The sequence below is a fragment of the Clupea harengus genome, chromosome 16, assembly GCF_900700415.2.
Source record: "Clupea harengus chromosome 16, Ch_v2.0.2, whole genome shotgun sequence".
Lineage (NCBI taxonomy): Eukaryota > Metazoa > Chordata > Actinopteri > Clupeiformes > Clupeidae > Clupea > Clupea harengus.
The window spans coordinates 16,414,824-16,426,786 of NC_045167.1; the positions used below are offsets into that span (position 1 = coordinate 16,414,824).

At 42.6% G+C, this 11,963-nt stretch overlaps 1 protein-coding gene across 1 annotated transcript; it reads left to right on the top strand.

The window, feature by feature from the left end:
* Positions 1-2,956: 2,956 nt before the first annotated feature.
* LOC116224210 (mucin-19-like) lies at positions 2,957-11,604 on the top strand. The gene is made up of 9 exons (XM_031583413.2): positions 2,957-3,539; positions 4,675-4,971; positions 5,775-6,011; positions 6,897-7,076; positions 7,369-7,500; positions 8,463-8,699; positions 8,869-8,964; positions 9,079-10,848; positions 11,123-11,604. Exons 1-9 carry the CDS (start codon positions 3,479-3,481, stop codon positions 11,602-11,604), a joined length of 3,492 nt encoding a protein of 1,163 aa, XP_031439273.1. The 5' UTR covers positions 2,957-3,478.
* The last annotated feature ends 359 nt before the right edge of the window (positions 11,605-11,963 follow it).

Consider the following 11,963-nt stretch of genomic DNA (forward strand, 5'->3'; position numbering starts at 1 on the left):
AAACAATTTTTTAAAGAGTATTACAGATGGTCTTCTTGGCATAGTTTAATGCAAGGTCTGCAGTTCTACCACATTGACATGCTCCAACTCTAACTTTACATACTGGTCTCTGTAGACTGGTACATGAGCTTTTGTTCATGAATAGAAAGGTGAGGAGTGCTGATATGTTACCCATTCTGAACATCTCCACACATGTGACCCTGCCTCTCTGCAGATTGGGATGGCCAGGCATCCAGTCAGTGTGGCCCCAAACGGAGCCGTCTAGCCACTCATACTGCTGACCCTACACACATACACACAGACACACACACACACACACACAGAGCAGAGCAGAGAGAGAGGGAAAAGATATATGTGTCTTCTATCACCCTAAAAAACACTTCCGTTGATAGTACTTCTGGTGATAGTTGATAGTCAGTAGGCTGATAAAATTTAATTCAGTTGTTGCCATAGTAACACAGCTGTATCTTTGATTGATAGATGATCAGGAGGTGGGGTATTAACCATTTTGACTCTTCCCAGCCAGGTGAGAGCGGGGCCATTACTGGCCATCATCACCATGGCGACGAGGTGTGAGTGTAGTTTAGCACTTGTCACCACAGCAATAATACCCTGTCAGTGTGTTAAGGCTGTGTACTGATAGTGTGTGTGTGTGCACCGCGTGTGTGTCTGTGTGTGTGTCTGTGTGCGACAGAGAGAGAATGTTTTAGAAGTGGCTCTCACCTCTGCCTCACTGAAGGTCAGAGGGGTTGGGTTGAACTGGTAACACCTGCCATCAATGATTTCACCTGAGCACGTCACGCCCACAGGGAGTGTCTCCTTGCTTAAACAGCTTCAGCAGAAAAAAGAGTTTTTTTACACCGACGCTAATTTACCTCTATGGGCTCATCTACTGCACACACACTGCATGCAGAACTCACCTGTGACTGTCTGCTTGACTGGGTCCATGATTTCGTTCCTCATTTTAAAATAGGAGTACTCCATACTATAGCTGAACTCATCTGGGTGAGGAGAAGAGCCGTTAATGAGACAGAACAGAAATTAATTCTGGATCATTGAGACACAAGTAACATGTACTGATGGCCACACAAACTCTTTTGGTTTTACTGAAACATGTCATTTCTATTCTGTAATTATGGAGGATTACTGTAGTAGGAATCGATGTACATTCCTCTATGGTTTAATACTTCATCCTATTTTCTGGAGTGCAAAATAACATTGCTGGATTAGAAAGAATATTGTTGTGCAGGGACGTGCACAGGAGGGGGCTAAGGTTGCTCGGACTGAAGTTGCCCCTCCGAAGGAAATATATATATATTTTAAAATAGTATTACGGCTGCAGAACTTAATTTAGGCCTAGATAAAATAATCGCGGAATAAGCGTCCATGGGACGGGGGCGTGGCGGCGGGGGTTAGTGAGAGTTTCAAGTAATGTAGGCAAAATATGCGTCCAGGGGACGGGGGCGTGGCGGCGGTGACAAAAATGTACGTGTTGCCCATTTTTCCAGGGCAGAGCAACTGCCTTTTTAAAATTCCTGTGCACGTCCCTGTTGTTGTGAACTCTTAGCTCTCTCTCTCACCTTCCACAGTCTCATGGACTGGCTCCATAATTTAATTCTGTCTCGTCCTTTATTTTAAACTGGGAATATTCAATGCCATGCTTGAACTCGTCCGAGACAAGAGGAATAGTGTCTACAACCAAATAAGAGTGGAACAGGTTTAATAGTTGGCTTGTCTCTTTAGTGCATTACAAACACATCTGTTATGGATCTGGCCAACGTAGGAAGTCAGTTACTGTTAGTCTAAAGAGCAGGATTCAGACAATGTCAGTGGATTAGAAACACTACACACACACCCCCCCCCACACACACACAAACACACACACACACACACACACACACACACACACACACACACACACATACCCCCCCACACACACATACATACACACACTCACACACTTACAGCCTGATGGTCTCCTGCTTATCTCACCAACGTAGTCCTTCAGCAGGCCTGTGTTTAGATCCATCAGGAAGCAGCGTGATGGTTCTGTTCCCTGCCTGCAGTTGTCTGCAGGAACACCTGGAACACCTGGCCTCTCCAGTGGGATGCCTCCTTCATTGGTCTGTGCAGAGGTGCGCTGATCTGTACCGTGACAGCAGGGATCTGGGATGGTATGGCCTGCCATGCTGAAACTATTACTGTACACATGATTGAACCCCTCCTCGTGTCTCCTTGAAAAGAGATACAAAGGACTGCACCGTGTGCAATGGACATTAAAAAGTGTTTCAATACTGACTCAGTGTAATATCTCAATATGTGTCACTGCAATGTTACTGAATTTTGTGTTCTAGAGGGTGATGACATGCAGCCTCACAAAGTTTGAGAGCATGAAGAGAATATCTGCTGAGAAAGAGAGCAAGTTCAAATGAAGTATTTTCATGAAAGAAACTATCTTTGTAAGTGGTTCCTACCTTTTTACCTTCACACCAAAGCTAAAGTAAGGTATTAAGTAATGTAAGAATCCGAAGAGGACAAAAAGACCTTCATGTGCCTCAAAGAGGTAATTTAGTCATAATTCAGCCATTATTCTTAAGAAAGCTCCAGGAAGGGCTCCGGAGTTAAAAAAAAACTAACAATTTCAACCTGATTTATTTTCATACATTTTAGCCAGATTTATTAGAATAAAATGATTTCCAGAATTCACTTGAGGATTGTATTCAAGACACCACAGTAACCAACATTATTTTAATAATAGCACTAATTTATTTGTGATACATTGCTAATAGATCCATTTTCTGCATTGTTGCTTTGTTACACAACTGGCACATTTACTCTGGGAATTTGAATAGCTGAAACACATAATCAATCTTCCGAGGATCAACCTTTCTGTTTTACAGATACGTACACTGCCAGCCAGTGATTTCAGTGATGAACTGATTATTTCATCAGTTGTTTCATTTTGAAACATAGTCTATAGAATCTGACTACAGCGATCTGACTCCTGCCTAGGAGCTTAGAAAAGATGGTGCATTTTGACCCTTTTATCACTGGTTTCTTTTGAAAAATGAAGATAAGTAATTTATCTTGTATTGTTTCCAATAGTATTTGGATCAAGGCCCATTACCTGTAGCCTGGTGTAACCAGACACAAATTAACTTTGTGTAATCCCAGTGAAAACTAAACTGTAAATAACTATTAACCAAATATTTACTGTGCCCCTACCCATCTTAATCCCAGTAGGCTGTTTCAAGTCCACAGCAAAGATCGCAGTGGCAGAAATCAGATAAAGAGTAATCTGGCTGTTACAACTGACTTTTGTTTATAACAGACATTGAGACTGACATTTTGAATGTAGCATGCTGTTATTCAAACGGTTTTGAAAACACCTGTGCTTATCTTATCTCAGAGGTGTGGCCAAATGATCCAGTCCTTAGTTGGACTTTCATCTTGACAGCCAGGAGCACTCTCAACAATCATGTCTGACAGATTTCCGAAGATGAGGACCATTTTCTGCATTATTTTCAGTCTGTTTTACGGTAAGCGATATGCTTGATATGTTAACAAGATGTAATCTTACAGGCTATTAGTAAGCTTAATGTGTAGCCTCGTGTTCATGAATGTTGAGAACTCTGGTTTGATGTTCATGGATTCTCGCATATCACAAAATGCCCTACATCCTGTCGAACTGGCTTAGCTGATACATTCCAGAATAATTTAAATCACTTGTGGATGTTTTCGTTCAATCCTCACCAAACCACTTTTTAAATTATGTATAAAGAAAAGGTCTATGATGAAATAGTTGTGTCGGAGAGGAAAGCTGTTTTGTAGTGTGCAAACGGAACAAGCATTGGGGGGGGGACTTTGTCCTCAGGTCGAGCAAGACACATGATGGGCCTGCTAGTAAATAGGCCTATTCAACATACTGTAGGTCACATGAAGGTGTATGACATGGGCTGAAGCAGTGCAGTAGGGTTTAGAGTGATCTATTAGCAGAAAAGGAATATAGTATCCATAATTATGTTGATATTCACCTGTAACTACAAAGTGGTGTGTTTCTATTAGCTTAGGATGAGCCCTTAACATACATACATACATACATACATACATACATCCCTACATAGGGAGCAAGTCCGCCATGTTGCGCCATCATGTTTCAACTTGCACTTGCCACTTTAATTTAATGCAATAAATATCTTCTTCATCCTGTCTTCTTACTTTCTTCCTGGCCTTTAAATTCTCATACCTAATTTATTCTTTTTAAGTTGAGCAGACACTGAGCACAATACATTTCGTTACTGATTAATGGCCTTTTTATGAGTACATGACAATAAACCTGAAACTTGAACTTGAAACAACTGTAGCCCAGAACAGGCAAACAAAAACGCTGGCACTAGAGAGGGCCTTTCACCTGTTTATGGCACCTGATGGCCACCGTAGCCTCTCCTACACACTTGGGAAGGGAGAGAATCACAGACTGTGTCTTTAAAGAAACCATTGCATATTGTGTTTTGGTCAAACCTAGAAAATGTCATTGGATAATGATATACGCCTGGAATTTGTATTTTTTTGTTTGTTTAACAATAGCACGAGACAGTCATTTCTCATCAAACATTGGCTTCATAATAAGTGCATATTTGACCCCAAATTATTTCTAATATCCGTTCTTTTCAGGTACATCCTCAAAAACCATCAATGTTGCCACTAACGGAATAGTAACCATACAGCCCCTGGTTGAAGGAGAGATAGAAGACATTCTGTGGAAGCACAATGGCAACAAGATGGTGGAGTGGGACAATAAGGCTCTAATCGTCAGTGAATATTTACAATTCAAGGGGCGAATTAAGTTGGACGTAAAAACTGGGGATGTGACTATTCTAAATATGACCAAAGATGACATTGGATTCTATGACGCAGACCTTATCGTTCAGGGAAAGTTAATCAACTTAAAGCACAGAGTTGAAGTAACTGGTAAGCAAAACAAGCTTTATTCACCTAATGACACATTCTGAAAGGGGAACAGTCATTCTCTCTACAGACCCTTTACAGTTATTGAGGTATAAACAGACACAGGTCTATCTCTGTAGGGATCCTTTCATGTTGTCAGACACTTATTATAACATCATTATTCTTAATATTATTATTACTCTCCTCCCTCATAATGTCTCATAATACTTTTGTAACATTTTATCTGTTTGTCTTTTCAGACACTTATAATAACATTATGACCTTCTCAGTGGTGAAAAAAAGCAAAACAAGAAACATATTCCCCATGGGATTACATCATATAGCCATTTTGCGGTTGCCAGTTATAGCATTTTAATTCCATACTGAACCAATTTTGATTGTTAATTTCGACCAAAGAAGATCTAAAAATAGGGCCCAGGTTAAAAAGTCCTGAAATTTCGCTTAAAGGAATTGTACAGACGACAAAAATACCTGTATTGGTCTATGTTAAATTAGATAGTATTCAGTCTCAGTTGGATGAATGTTTATGACTGAATACAAATAATTCCTATAACCAGGAAGACCAAATAAATATATTCATCAAGATTCTGAGTGTGAGTTATGCATTTTCTGTAATTACACTGTACTCGATCTTTCACCACCAAATTGATGTCCTGTACCATCTATCACAGTGAGATGTTAGATCACACAAAAATCACAGAGGTGAAAGATCTAAACCCCAAACCCCCACCCCTATTAAATGCCCTCTCCTCCCTGTCTTATAATGTTTCATAATACTTTTGTAACATCTTATGTGTTTGTTGTAGACCCTGTCACTAAAGCAAAGGTCACCTGCCTAAGCAATGCAACACTTCACTGTGAGGCAGAGGGTGACTCTCTGGACTACAGCTGGTCTGGGCCTGGACTGCAGACTGCAGAGATGAGGGGTCAGACTGGACCACAGATCAGTAAGGAGAACCAGGACTCAGTCTACACCTGTGTGGTGAACAACACAGTTAGTGACAGCAGTGTGACCTACCATGCTAGTGACTGCTTTACCTCAGGTGATTACTTCCATTTCATGATATAAATATCTACAATCCTCTTACGGAAGCGGAGAGGAGAGCTGTTTTGTAGTGCGCAAACGGAACAAGCATTGGGGGGGACTTTGTCCCCAGGTCGAGCAAGACACATGGCGGGCCTGCTGGTAAATAAGCCTATTCAACATACTGTAGGTCACATGAAGGTGTATGACATGGGCTGAAGCAGTGCAGTAGGGTTTAGAGTGATCTATTAGCAGAAAAGGAATATAATATTCATAAGTATGTCTAATCACCTGTAACTACAAAGTGGTGTGTTTCCATCAGCTTAGAATGAGCCCCTTGTTGTATCTACATAGGGAGCAAGTCCGCCATGTTGCGCCATCATGTTTCAACTTGCACTTGCCACTTTAATTTAATTGAATTAATAACTTCTTCATCCTGTCTTCTTACTTTTTTCCTGGCCTATATATTCTTATACTTAATGTATTCTTTTTAAGTTGAGCAGACACTGAGCACAAGAAATTTCATTACTGATTAATGGCCTTTTTATGAGTACATGACAATAAACTTGAAACTTGAACTTGAAACAACCGTAGCCCAGAACAGGCAAACCAAATCACTGGCACTAGAGAGGGCCTTTCACCTGTTTATGGCACCTGATGGCCACCGTAGCCTCTCCTACACACTTGGAAAGGGAGAGAATCACAGACTGTGTCTTTAAAGAAGCACATTGCATATTGTGTTTTGGTCAAACCTAGAAAATGTCATTGGATAATGATATACGCCTAGAATTTGTATTTTTTTTTTTTTTAACAATAGCACGAGACAGTCATTTATCATCAAACATTGGCTTCTTAATAAGTGCATATGTGACCCCAAATTATTTCTAATATCCATTCTTTTCAGGTGCATCCAATGCTCTAATCGACAGTGAATATTTCAAATTCAAGGGGCGAATTAAGTTGGACGTAAAAACTGGGGATGTGACCATTTTAAATATGACCAAAGATGACATTGGATTCTATGACGCAGATGTTATCATTAGAGGAAAGTTAATCAACCTAAAGCATAGAGTTGAAGTAACTGGTAAGCACATCAAGCTTTATTAAAATAATGGCACATTCTGAAAGGGGAACAGTCATTCTCTACAGTCTCTTTACAGTTATTGAGGTAAACAGACACAGGTCTATCTCTGAAGGGATCTTTTCCATGTTGTCAGACACTTATAATTACATTATTATAAATTATTATTATTATCATTATTACTATTATTATTAACATTATTATTACTCTCCTCCTGTTAGGCTTTCTCACAGTAAGGACCCAATCGCAGTTCAAAGTCTAACAAACACTTGTGGTTTTATTTCTTTTCAAAAAGGGAACACGCAAAGGATCCAAAAGGCAAAACAGAATTCCAAAAAGGGGAAAAAACACAGAAGATCAAAAATCAGAATATCCAAAGGGGCAAAACACAGAAGATCAAAAATCAGAATACCCAGAACGATACCAGGTACACGGATCTCGAAAAATGCAACAATCCGATAGGGGACACACAGACTGAACTTAAATAAAAGGGGGAACAGAGTAATCGGAGGGGAACAAACACGCTGCATGTGAACCAAATCAGGCAAACAAACAGGGTGATGATTGGGAAGAGGTGAGGGAAAAAAACAGGGAGCGGCAGACGGCAGGTGAGGGCAGAGTCTCAGGACAAAGACAGAAAACACGTGGCCTGACAACACAAACACAACAAGCACATGACAAAATAAACAAACAGGGGAAAACACATAGCAAAACACAACACACGCAGGAGGCACAAGGAAAAATGTCTCTTAGTTAACAGGGATATTAACACCTCCCTCATAATGTCTTATAATACTTTTGTAACATTTTATCTGTATGTCTTGTCAGACACTCATAATAATATTATGAGCTTCTCAGTGGTGAAAAAAAGCGAAAACAAGATACATATTCCCCATGGGATTGCATCATATAGCCATTTTATAGTTGCCAGTTAAAGCATTTTAATTCCATACTGGACCAATTTTGATTGTTCATTTCGACCCAAGAAGATCTAAAAATAGGGCCCAGGTTGAAAAATCCTGACATTTCCTTTTAAGGAATTGTACAGACGACAAAAATACCTGTATTGGTGTATGTTAAATTAGATAGTGTTCAGTCTCAGTTTGATGAACGTTTATGACTGAATACAAATAATTCCTATAACCAGGAAGACCAAATAATTGTATTCATCAAGATTCTGAGTGTGAGTTATGCATTTTCTGTGATTACACTGTACTCGATCTTTCACCTCCAAATGTATGTCCTGTACCATCTATCACAGTGAGATGTTAGATCACACACAAATCAGAGGTGAAAAACCGACCCCCCCCCCCTTATTAAATGCCCTCTCCTCCCTGATTTATAATATCTCATAATACTTTTGTAACATCTTATGTGTTTTTCTTGTAGACCCTGTCACTAAAGCAAAGGTCACCTGCCTAAGCAATGCAACACTTCACTGTGAGGCAGAGGGTGACTTTCTGGATTACAGCTGGTCTGGGCCTGGACTGCAGACTGCAGAGATGAGGGGTCAGATAGGACCACAGATCAGTAAGGAGAACCAGGACGCAGTCTACACCTGTGTGGTGAACAACCCAGTTAGTGACAGCAGTGTGACCTACCATGCCAGTGACTGCTTTACCTCAGGTGATTACTTCCATTTCACGATATAACTATCTACAATCCTCTTACAGAAGTGCGATGGTATTGCTGTTATTTTAGCCTTGTACAGGCTATTGCATGTTACATGGCCACATAGAACTTTAAACAAAAACGCCTCACAGCAGATTTACCAATAACAGTCATTCTGTTGTAGGAGATAATCAGCTCATCCTAGGTGTAGTGTGTGCTGTTATTGGAGTCATTGGTGCTGTTGGGTTGGGATACTACTGCTACAAGAAGAAATCAAAAGGTAACTCTCTACAAATACGAACTATTACTGTATATGTGATTAAATATGTAGACTGAAGATTACTCTAAATACATCAAAATACATACAAGTAATGTATTTATATCTGAATAACAGGGCAGAAACACACTGGAAAAGAGAACAAATATGAGACAACTGGAAAGATTATAACCAACCAAAAGATGGAGGAGACTGTACTACTGCTCCCTGAAAAACATCAAGCTTCATCTTTTGCAGTATCACAAAAGGCCTCTGATCAATCCTTAAACTCAGTTGAAGGAGAACCTAGAGTTGATGTTCAAGGCAGGGTAAAACAATTAGAAGAAATGGCTGCAATGAGCCCAACAACATGTTATGTTCCCATGAGTGTCCCGCGCCCCTTGAAGGAATCAGACTCTGCCTCAAAGTCTGATGAGAGTGCTGATCCTGATCATCATGCAAAGCCCTCCTCTGGATCACCCAGACTGTCTGCTGCTTCTGCCGCTGCTCCCACGGCCCCTCCTGCCACAGCTCCTCCTGCCGCTGCCTCTGCCTCCGCTGAGTCCACAGCAGCCGCTGCCTCTGATGAGCCCACAGGAGTCGCTGCCTCTGTCCCGGCTGCTCCTGCTGTTCCGGCCACCGTAGCCTCTGCCGCTGCCACCATCCCCCCTGCAGCCGCCGCTGCAGCTCCTTCTCCTGCGAAAACTGCAGCCGAGGAAACCTCTCCTCCTGACGCTACTCCCGCGGCCATTGCTACAGCTCCCCCGGCTCCTCCTGCTGCTACTACTACTACAGTTTCCGTGACTCCTCCCGCCGCTACTACAACCCCCACAGCTGCCACTGCTACAATCCCTGCAGTTGCTGCCGCAGCTACCGCAGCTACCGCAGCTACCGCAGCTACCGCAGCTACCGCAGCTACCGCTACTACAACTCTCGCAGCTGCCGCTGCTAATACTCCCTCTGCTCCAAAGCCTGATGAGAGTGCTGATCCTGATCATCATGCAGATCTCTCCTCTGGATCACCCAGACAGTCTGCTCCTTCTGTCGCTGCCCTCATGGATCCTCCTGCGTCTGCCTCTGGCTCCGCTGAGCCCGCAGCAGCCGCTGCCTCCGCTGAGCCCGCAGCAGTCGCTGCCTCTGTCCCGGACGCCACGGCTGCTCCTGCTGTTCCGGCCACTGTAGCCTCTCCCGCTACCACCATCCCCCCCGCCGCCGCTGCAGCTCCTTCTCCTGCGAAGACTGCAGCCGAGGAAACCTATCCTCCTGCTACTACTACAGCCCCCACAGCTCCTCCCACCGCTACTACAGCCCCCACAGCTCCTCCCACCGCTACTACAGCCCCCATGGCTCCTCCCACCGCTACTACAACCCCCGCAGCTGCCGCTGCTCCAATTCTAGCAGTTGCTGCCGCAGCCGCCGCTGCTACTACCCCCGAAGCTGCCACTGCTACAATCCCTGCAGTTGCTGCCGCAGCTGCCGCAGCTACCGCTACTACAACTCTCATAGCTTCCGCTGCTACTACTCCCTCTGCTCCAAAGCCTGATGCGAGTGCTGATCCTGATCATCATGCAAATCCCTCCTCTGGATCACCCAGAGATGCTGATCATACATTTAGTGATGACAGTAAGTCCCCTCTTTTCCACATGAGGAACGTGGAGGGCACGTGTGAGAATGAAAGAGACACAAACACAGGGACAGTGAAACAAAACCAGAGAACCATCAACAAATCCCCCTCTGGATCAGCAGGAAATGTCAGCACTGATGCCACAGATACACAATCATGTGAAAGGCAGGATGAGAGTGTAAATGTAGAAGACAATTCAAGTGGAAAACCAATTATAACAGGCAGTAAAGCTACTCACACAGCAGCAACAAATACCTGTGACAGGCCCTCAGATGGAGTTACAGGTGATGTTCAAGATGTCAAGAAAAGAAAAAAGAAGAGAAAGGGCAAAAAGGGGGGAAAAAAACAGGGGAAGGGGGCAGTTGGTATATAAAACTATTTCAAGCAAAGGGCCAAGGAAGTGATACCAAGAAAAGGCCAGTCTTGCTCTGGTTCATACTGTGAGGAGTGAGAGAATGTCATTAGTTGAACAACAGCCCTGTGAGGAATTAGACTCTCCACCAAGGTCTGATGACATTGCTGATCCTTCCTCAACAGTTCTAACATGCCCACATGCAGATTCCTCCTCTGGATCTCCCAGACAGTCCAGATACACTGATGCTTTTATTGATGCCAGTAAGTTTATAGCTTACATGAATATGAAGTGGACATGTGGAAATGAGAAAGGAACAAACACAGTAGAAGAGGAACAGAACCAAATCGCCGACCCGTCACTCTCTGGATCAAGAGGAAGCATCAGGAATGATGACATCATCAACACATTACCACATGGAGGGCAGGAAGAGGGAATGCAGGTTGACGATAGTTCAAGTGTTATCCAGACTTCAACAGATAATCAAGATACAACATTTCCTGAAGAACCAAACACATATGCTAATTATTTCAACACTACTGGTGACAAACCTACAAGTGAGGTTAAAGCTATAATAGCAATGACTGAAGGTGAAAGTAATTCAGCATCTGTGAAGTGCTCCATCACTGATACTGATCCCACTGATAAAGCCAGCCCCCAGCTCAGCCAAATGATGAGCAGAGTCTAGGGGAAAACAATGAAAAATCAGTATCTGCCTAAAAGCCTGTTGGTGAAGCTGAACCATTATCTAAAGATCACTTGAACCCAGAAGCAGAGGAAAAAATCCAAACACCACAAAAATGAGAGCGAAAGACTGATGATCCAGTAATTACACAATCTGCTGGCACACAAGCTCATTCACACAGTGATACACTTGACACAAGTCACCTTGCTATAGACACCCCAATAGGCCCCCAGACCCAAGTCAAAATGCTTACAGAACAACTGAAAGAATCTTCAGACAACCCCTAAGGTATCCAAATCCAAAATCATTATATTTTATAACCTGATCATGTATTTTATTGTCTTTTTATGCATTCAACCACC

What these genes read in the sequence shown, in the direction of transcription:
- LOC116224210 (XM_031583413.2), top strand. Translation starts at nt 3,479, where the DNA reads ATGTCTGACAGATTTCCGAAGATGAGGACCATTTTCTGCATTATTTTC. An exon ending in CAGTGACTGCTTTACCTCAG is followed by an intron (nt 8,700 to 8,868) that starts GTGATTACTTCC and finishes ATTCTGTTGTAG; the next exon opens with GAGATAATCAGCTCATCCTA. An exon ending in GCCCTCAGATGGAGTTACAG is followed by an intron (nt 10,849 to 11,122) that starts GTGATGTTCAAG and finishes GCCCACATGCAG; the next exon opens with ATTCCTCCTCTGGATCTCCC.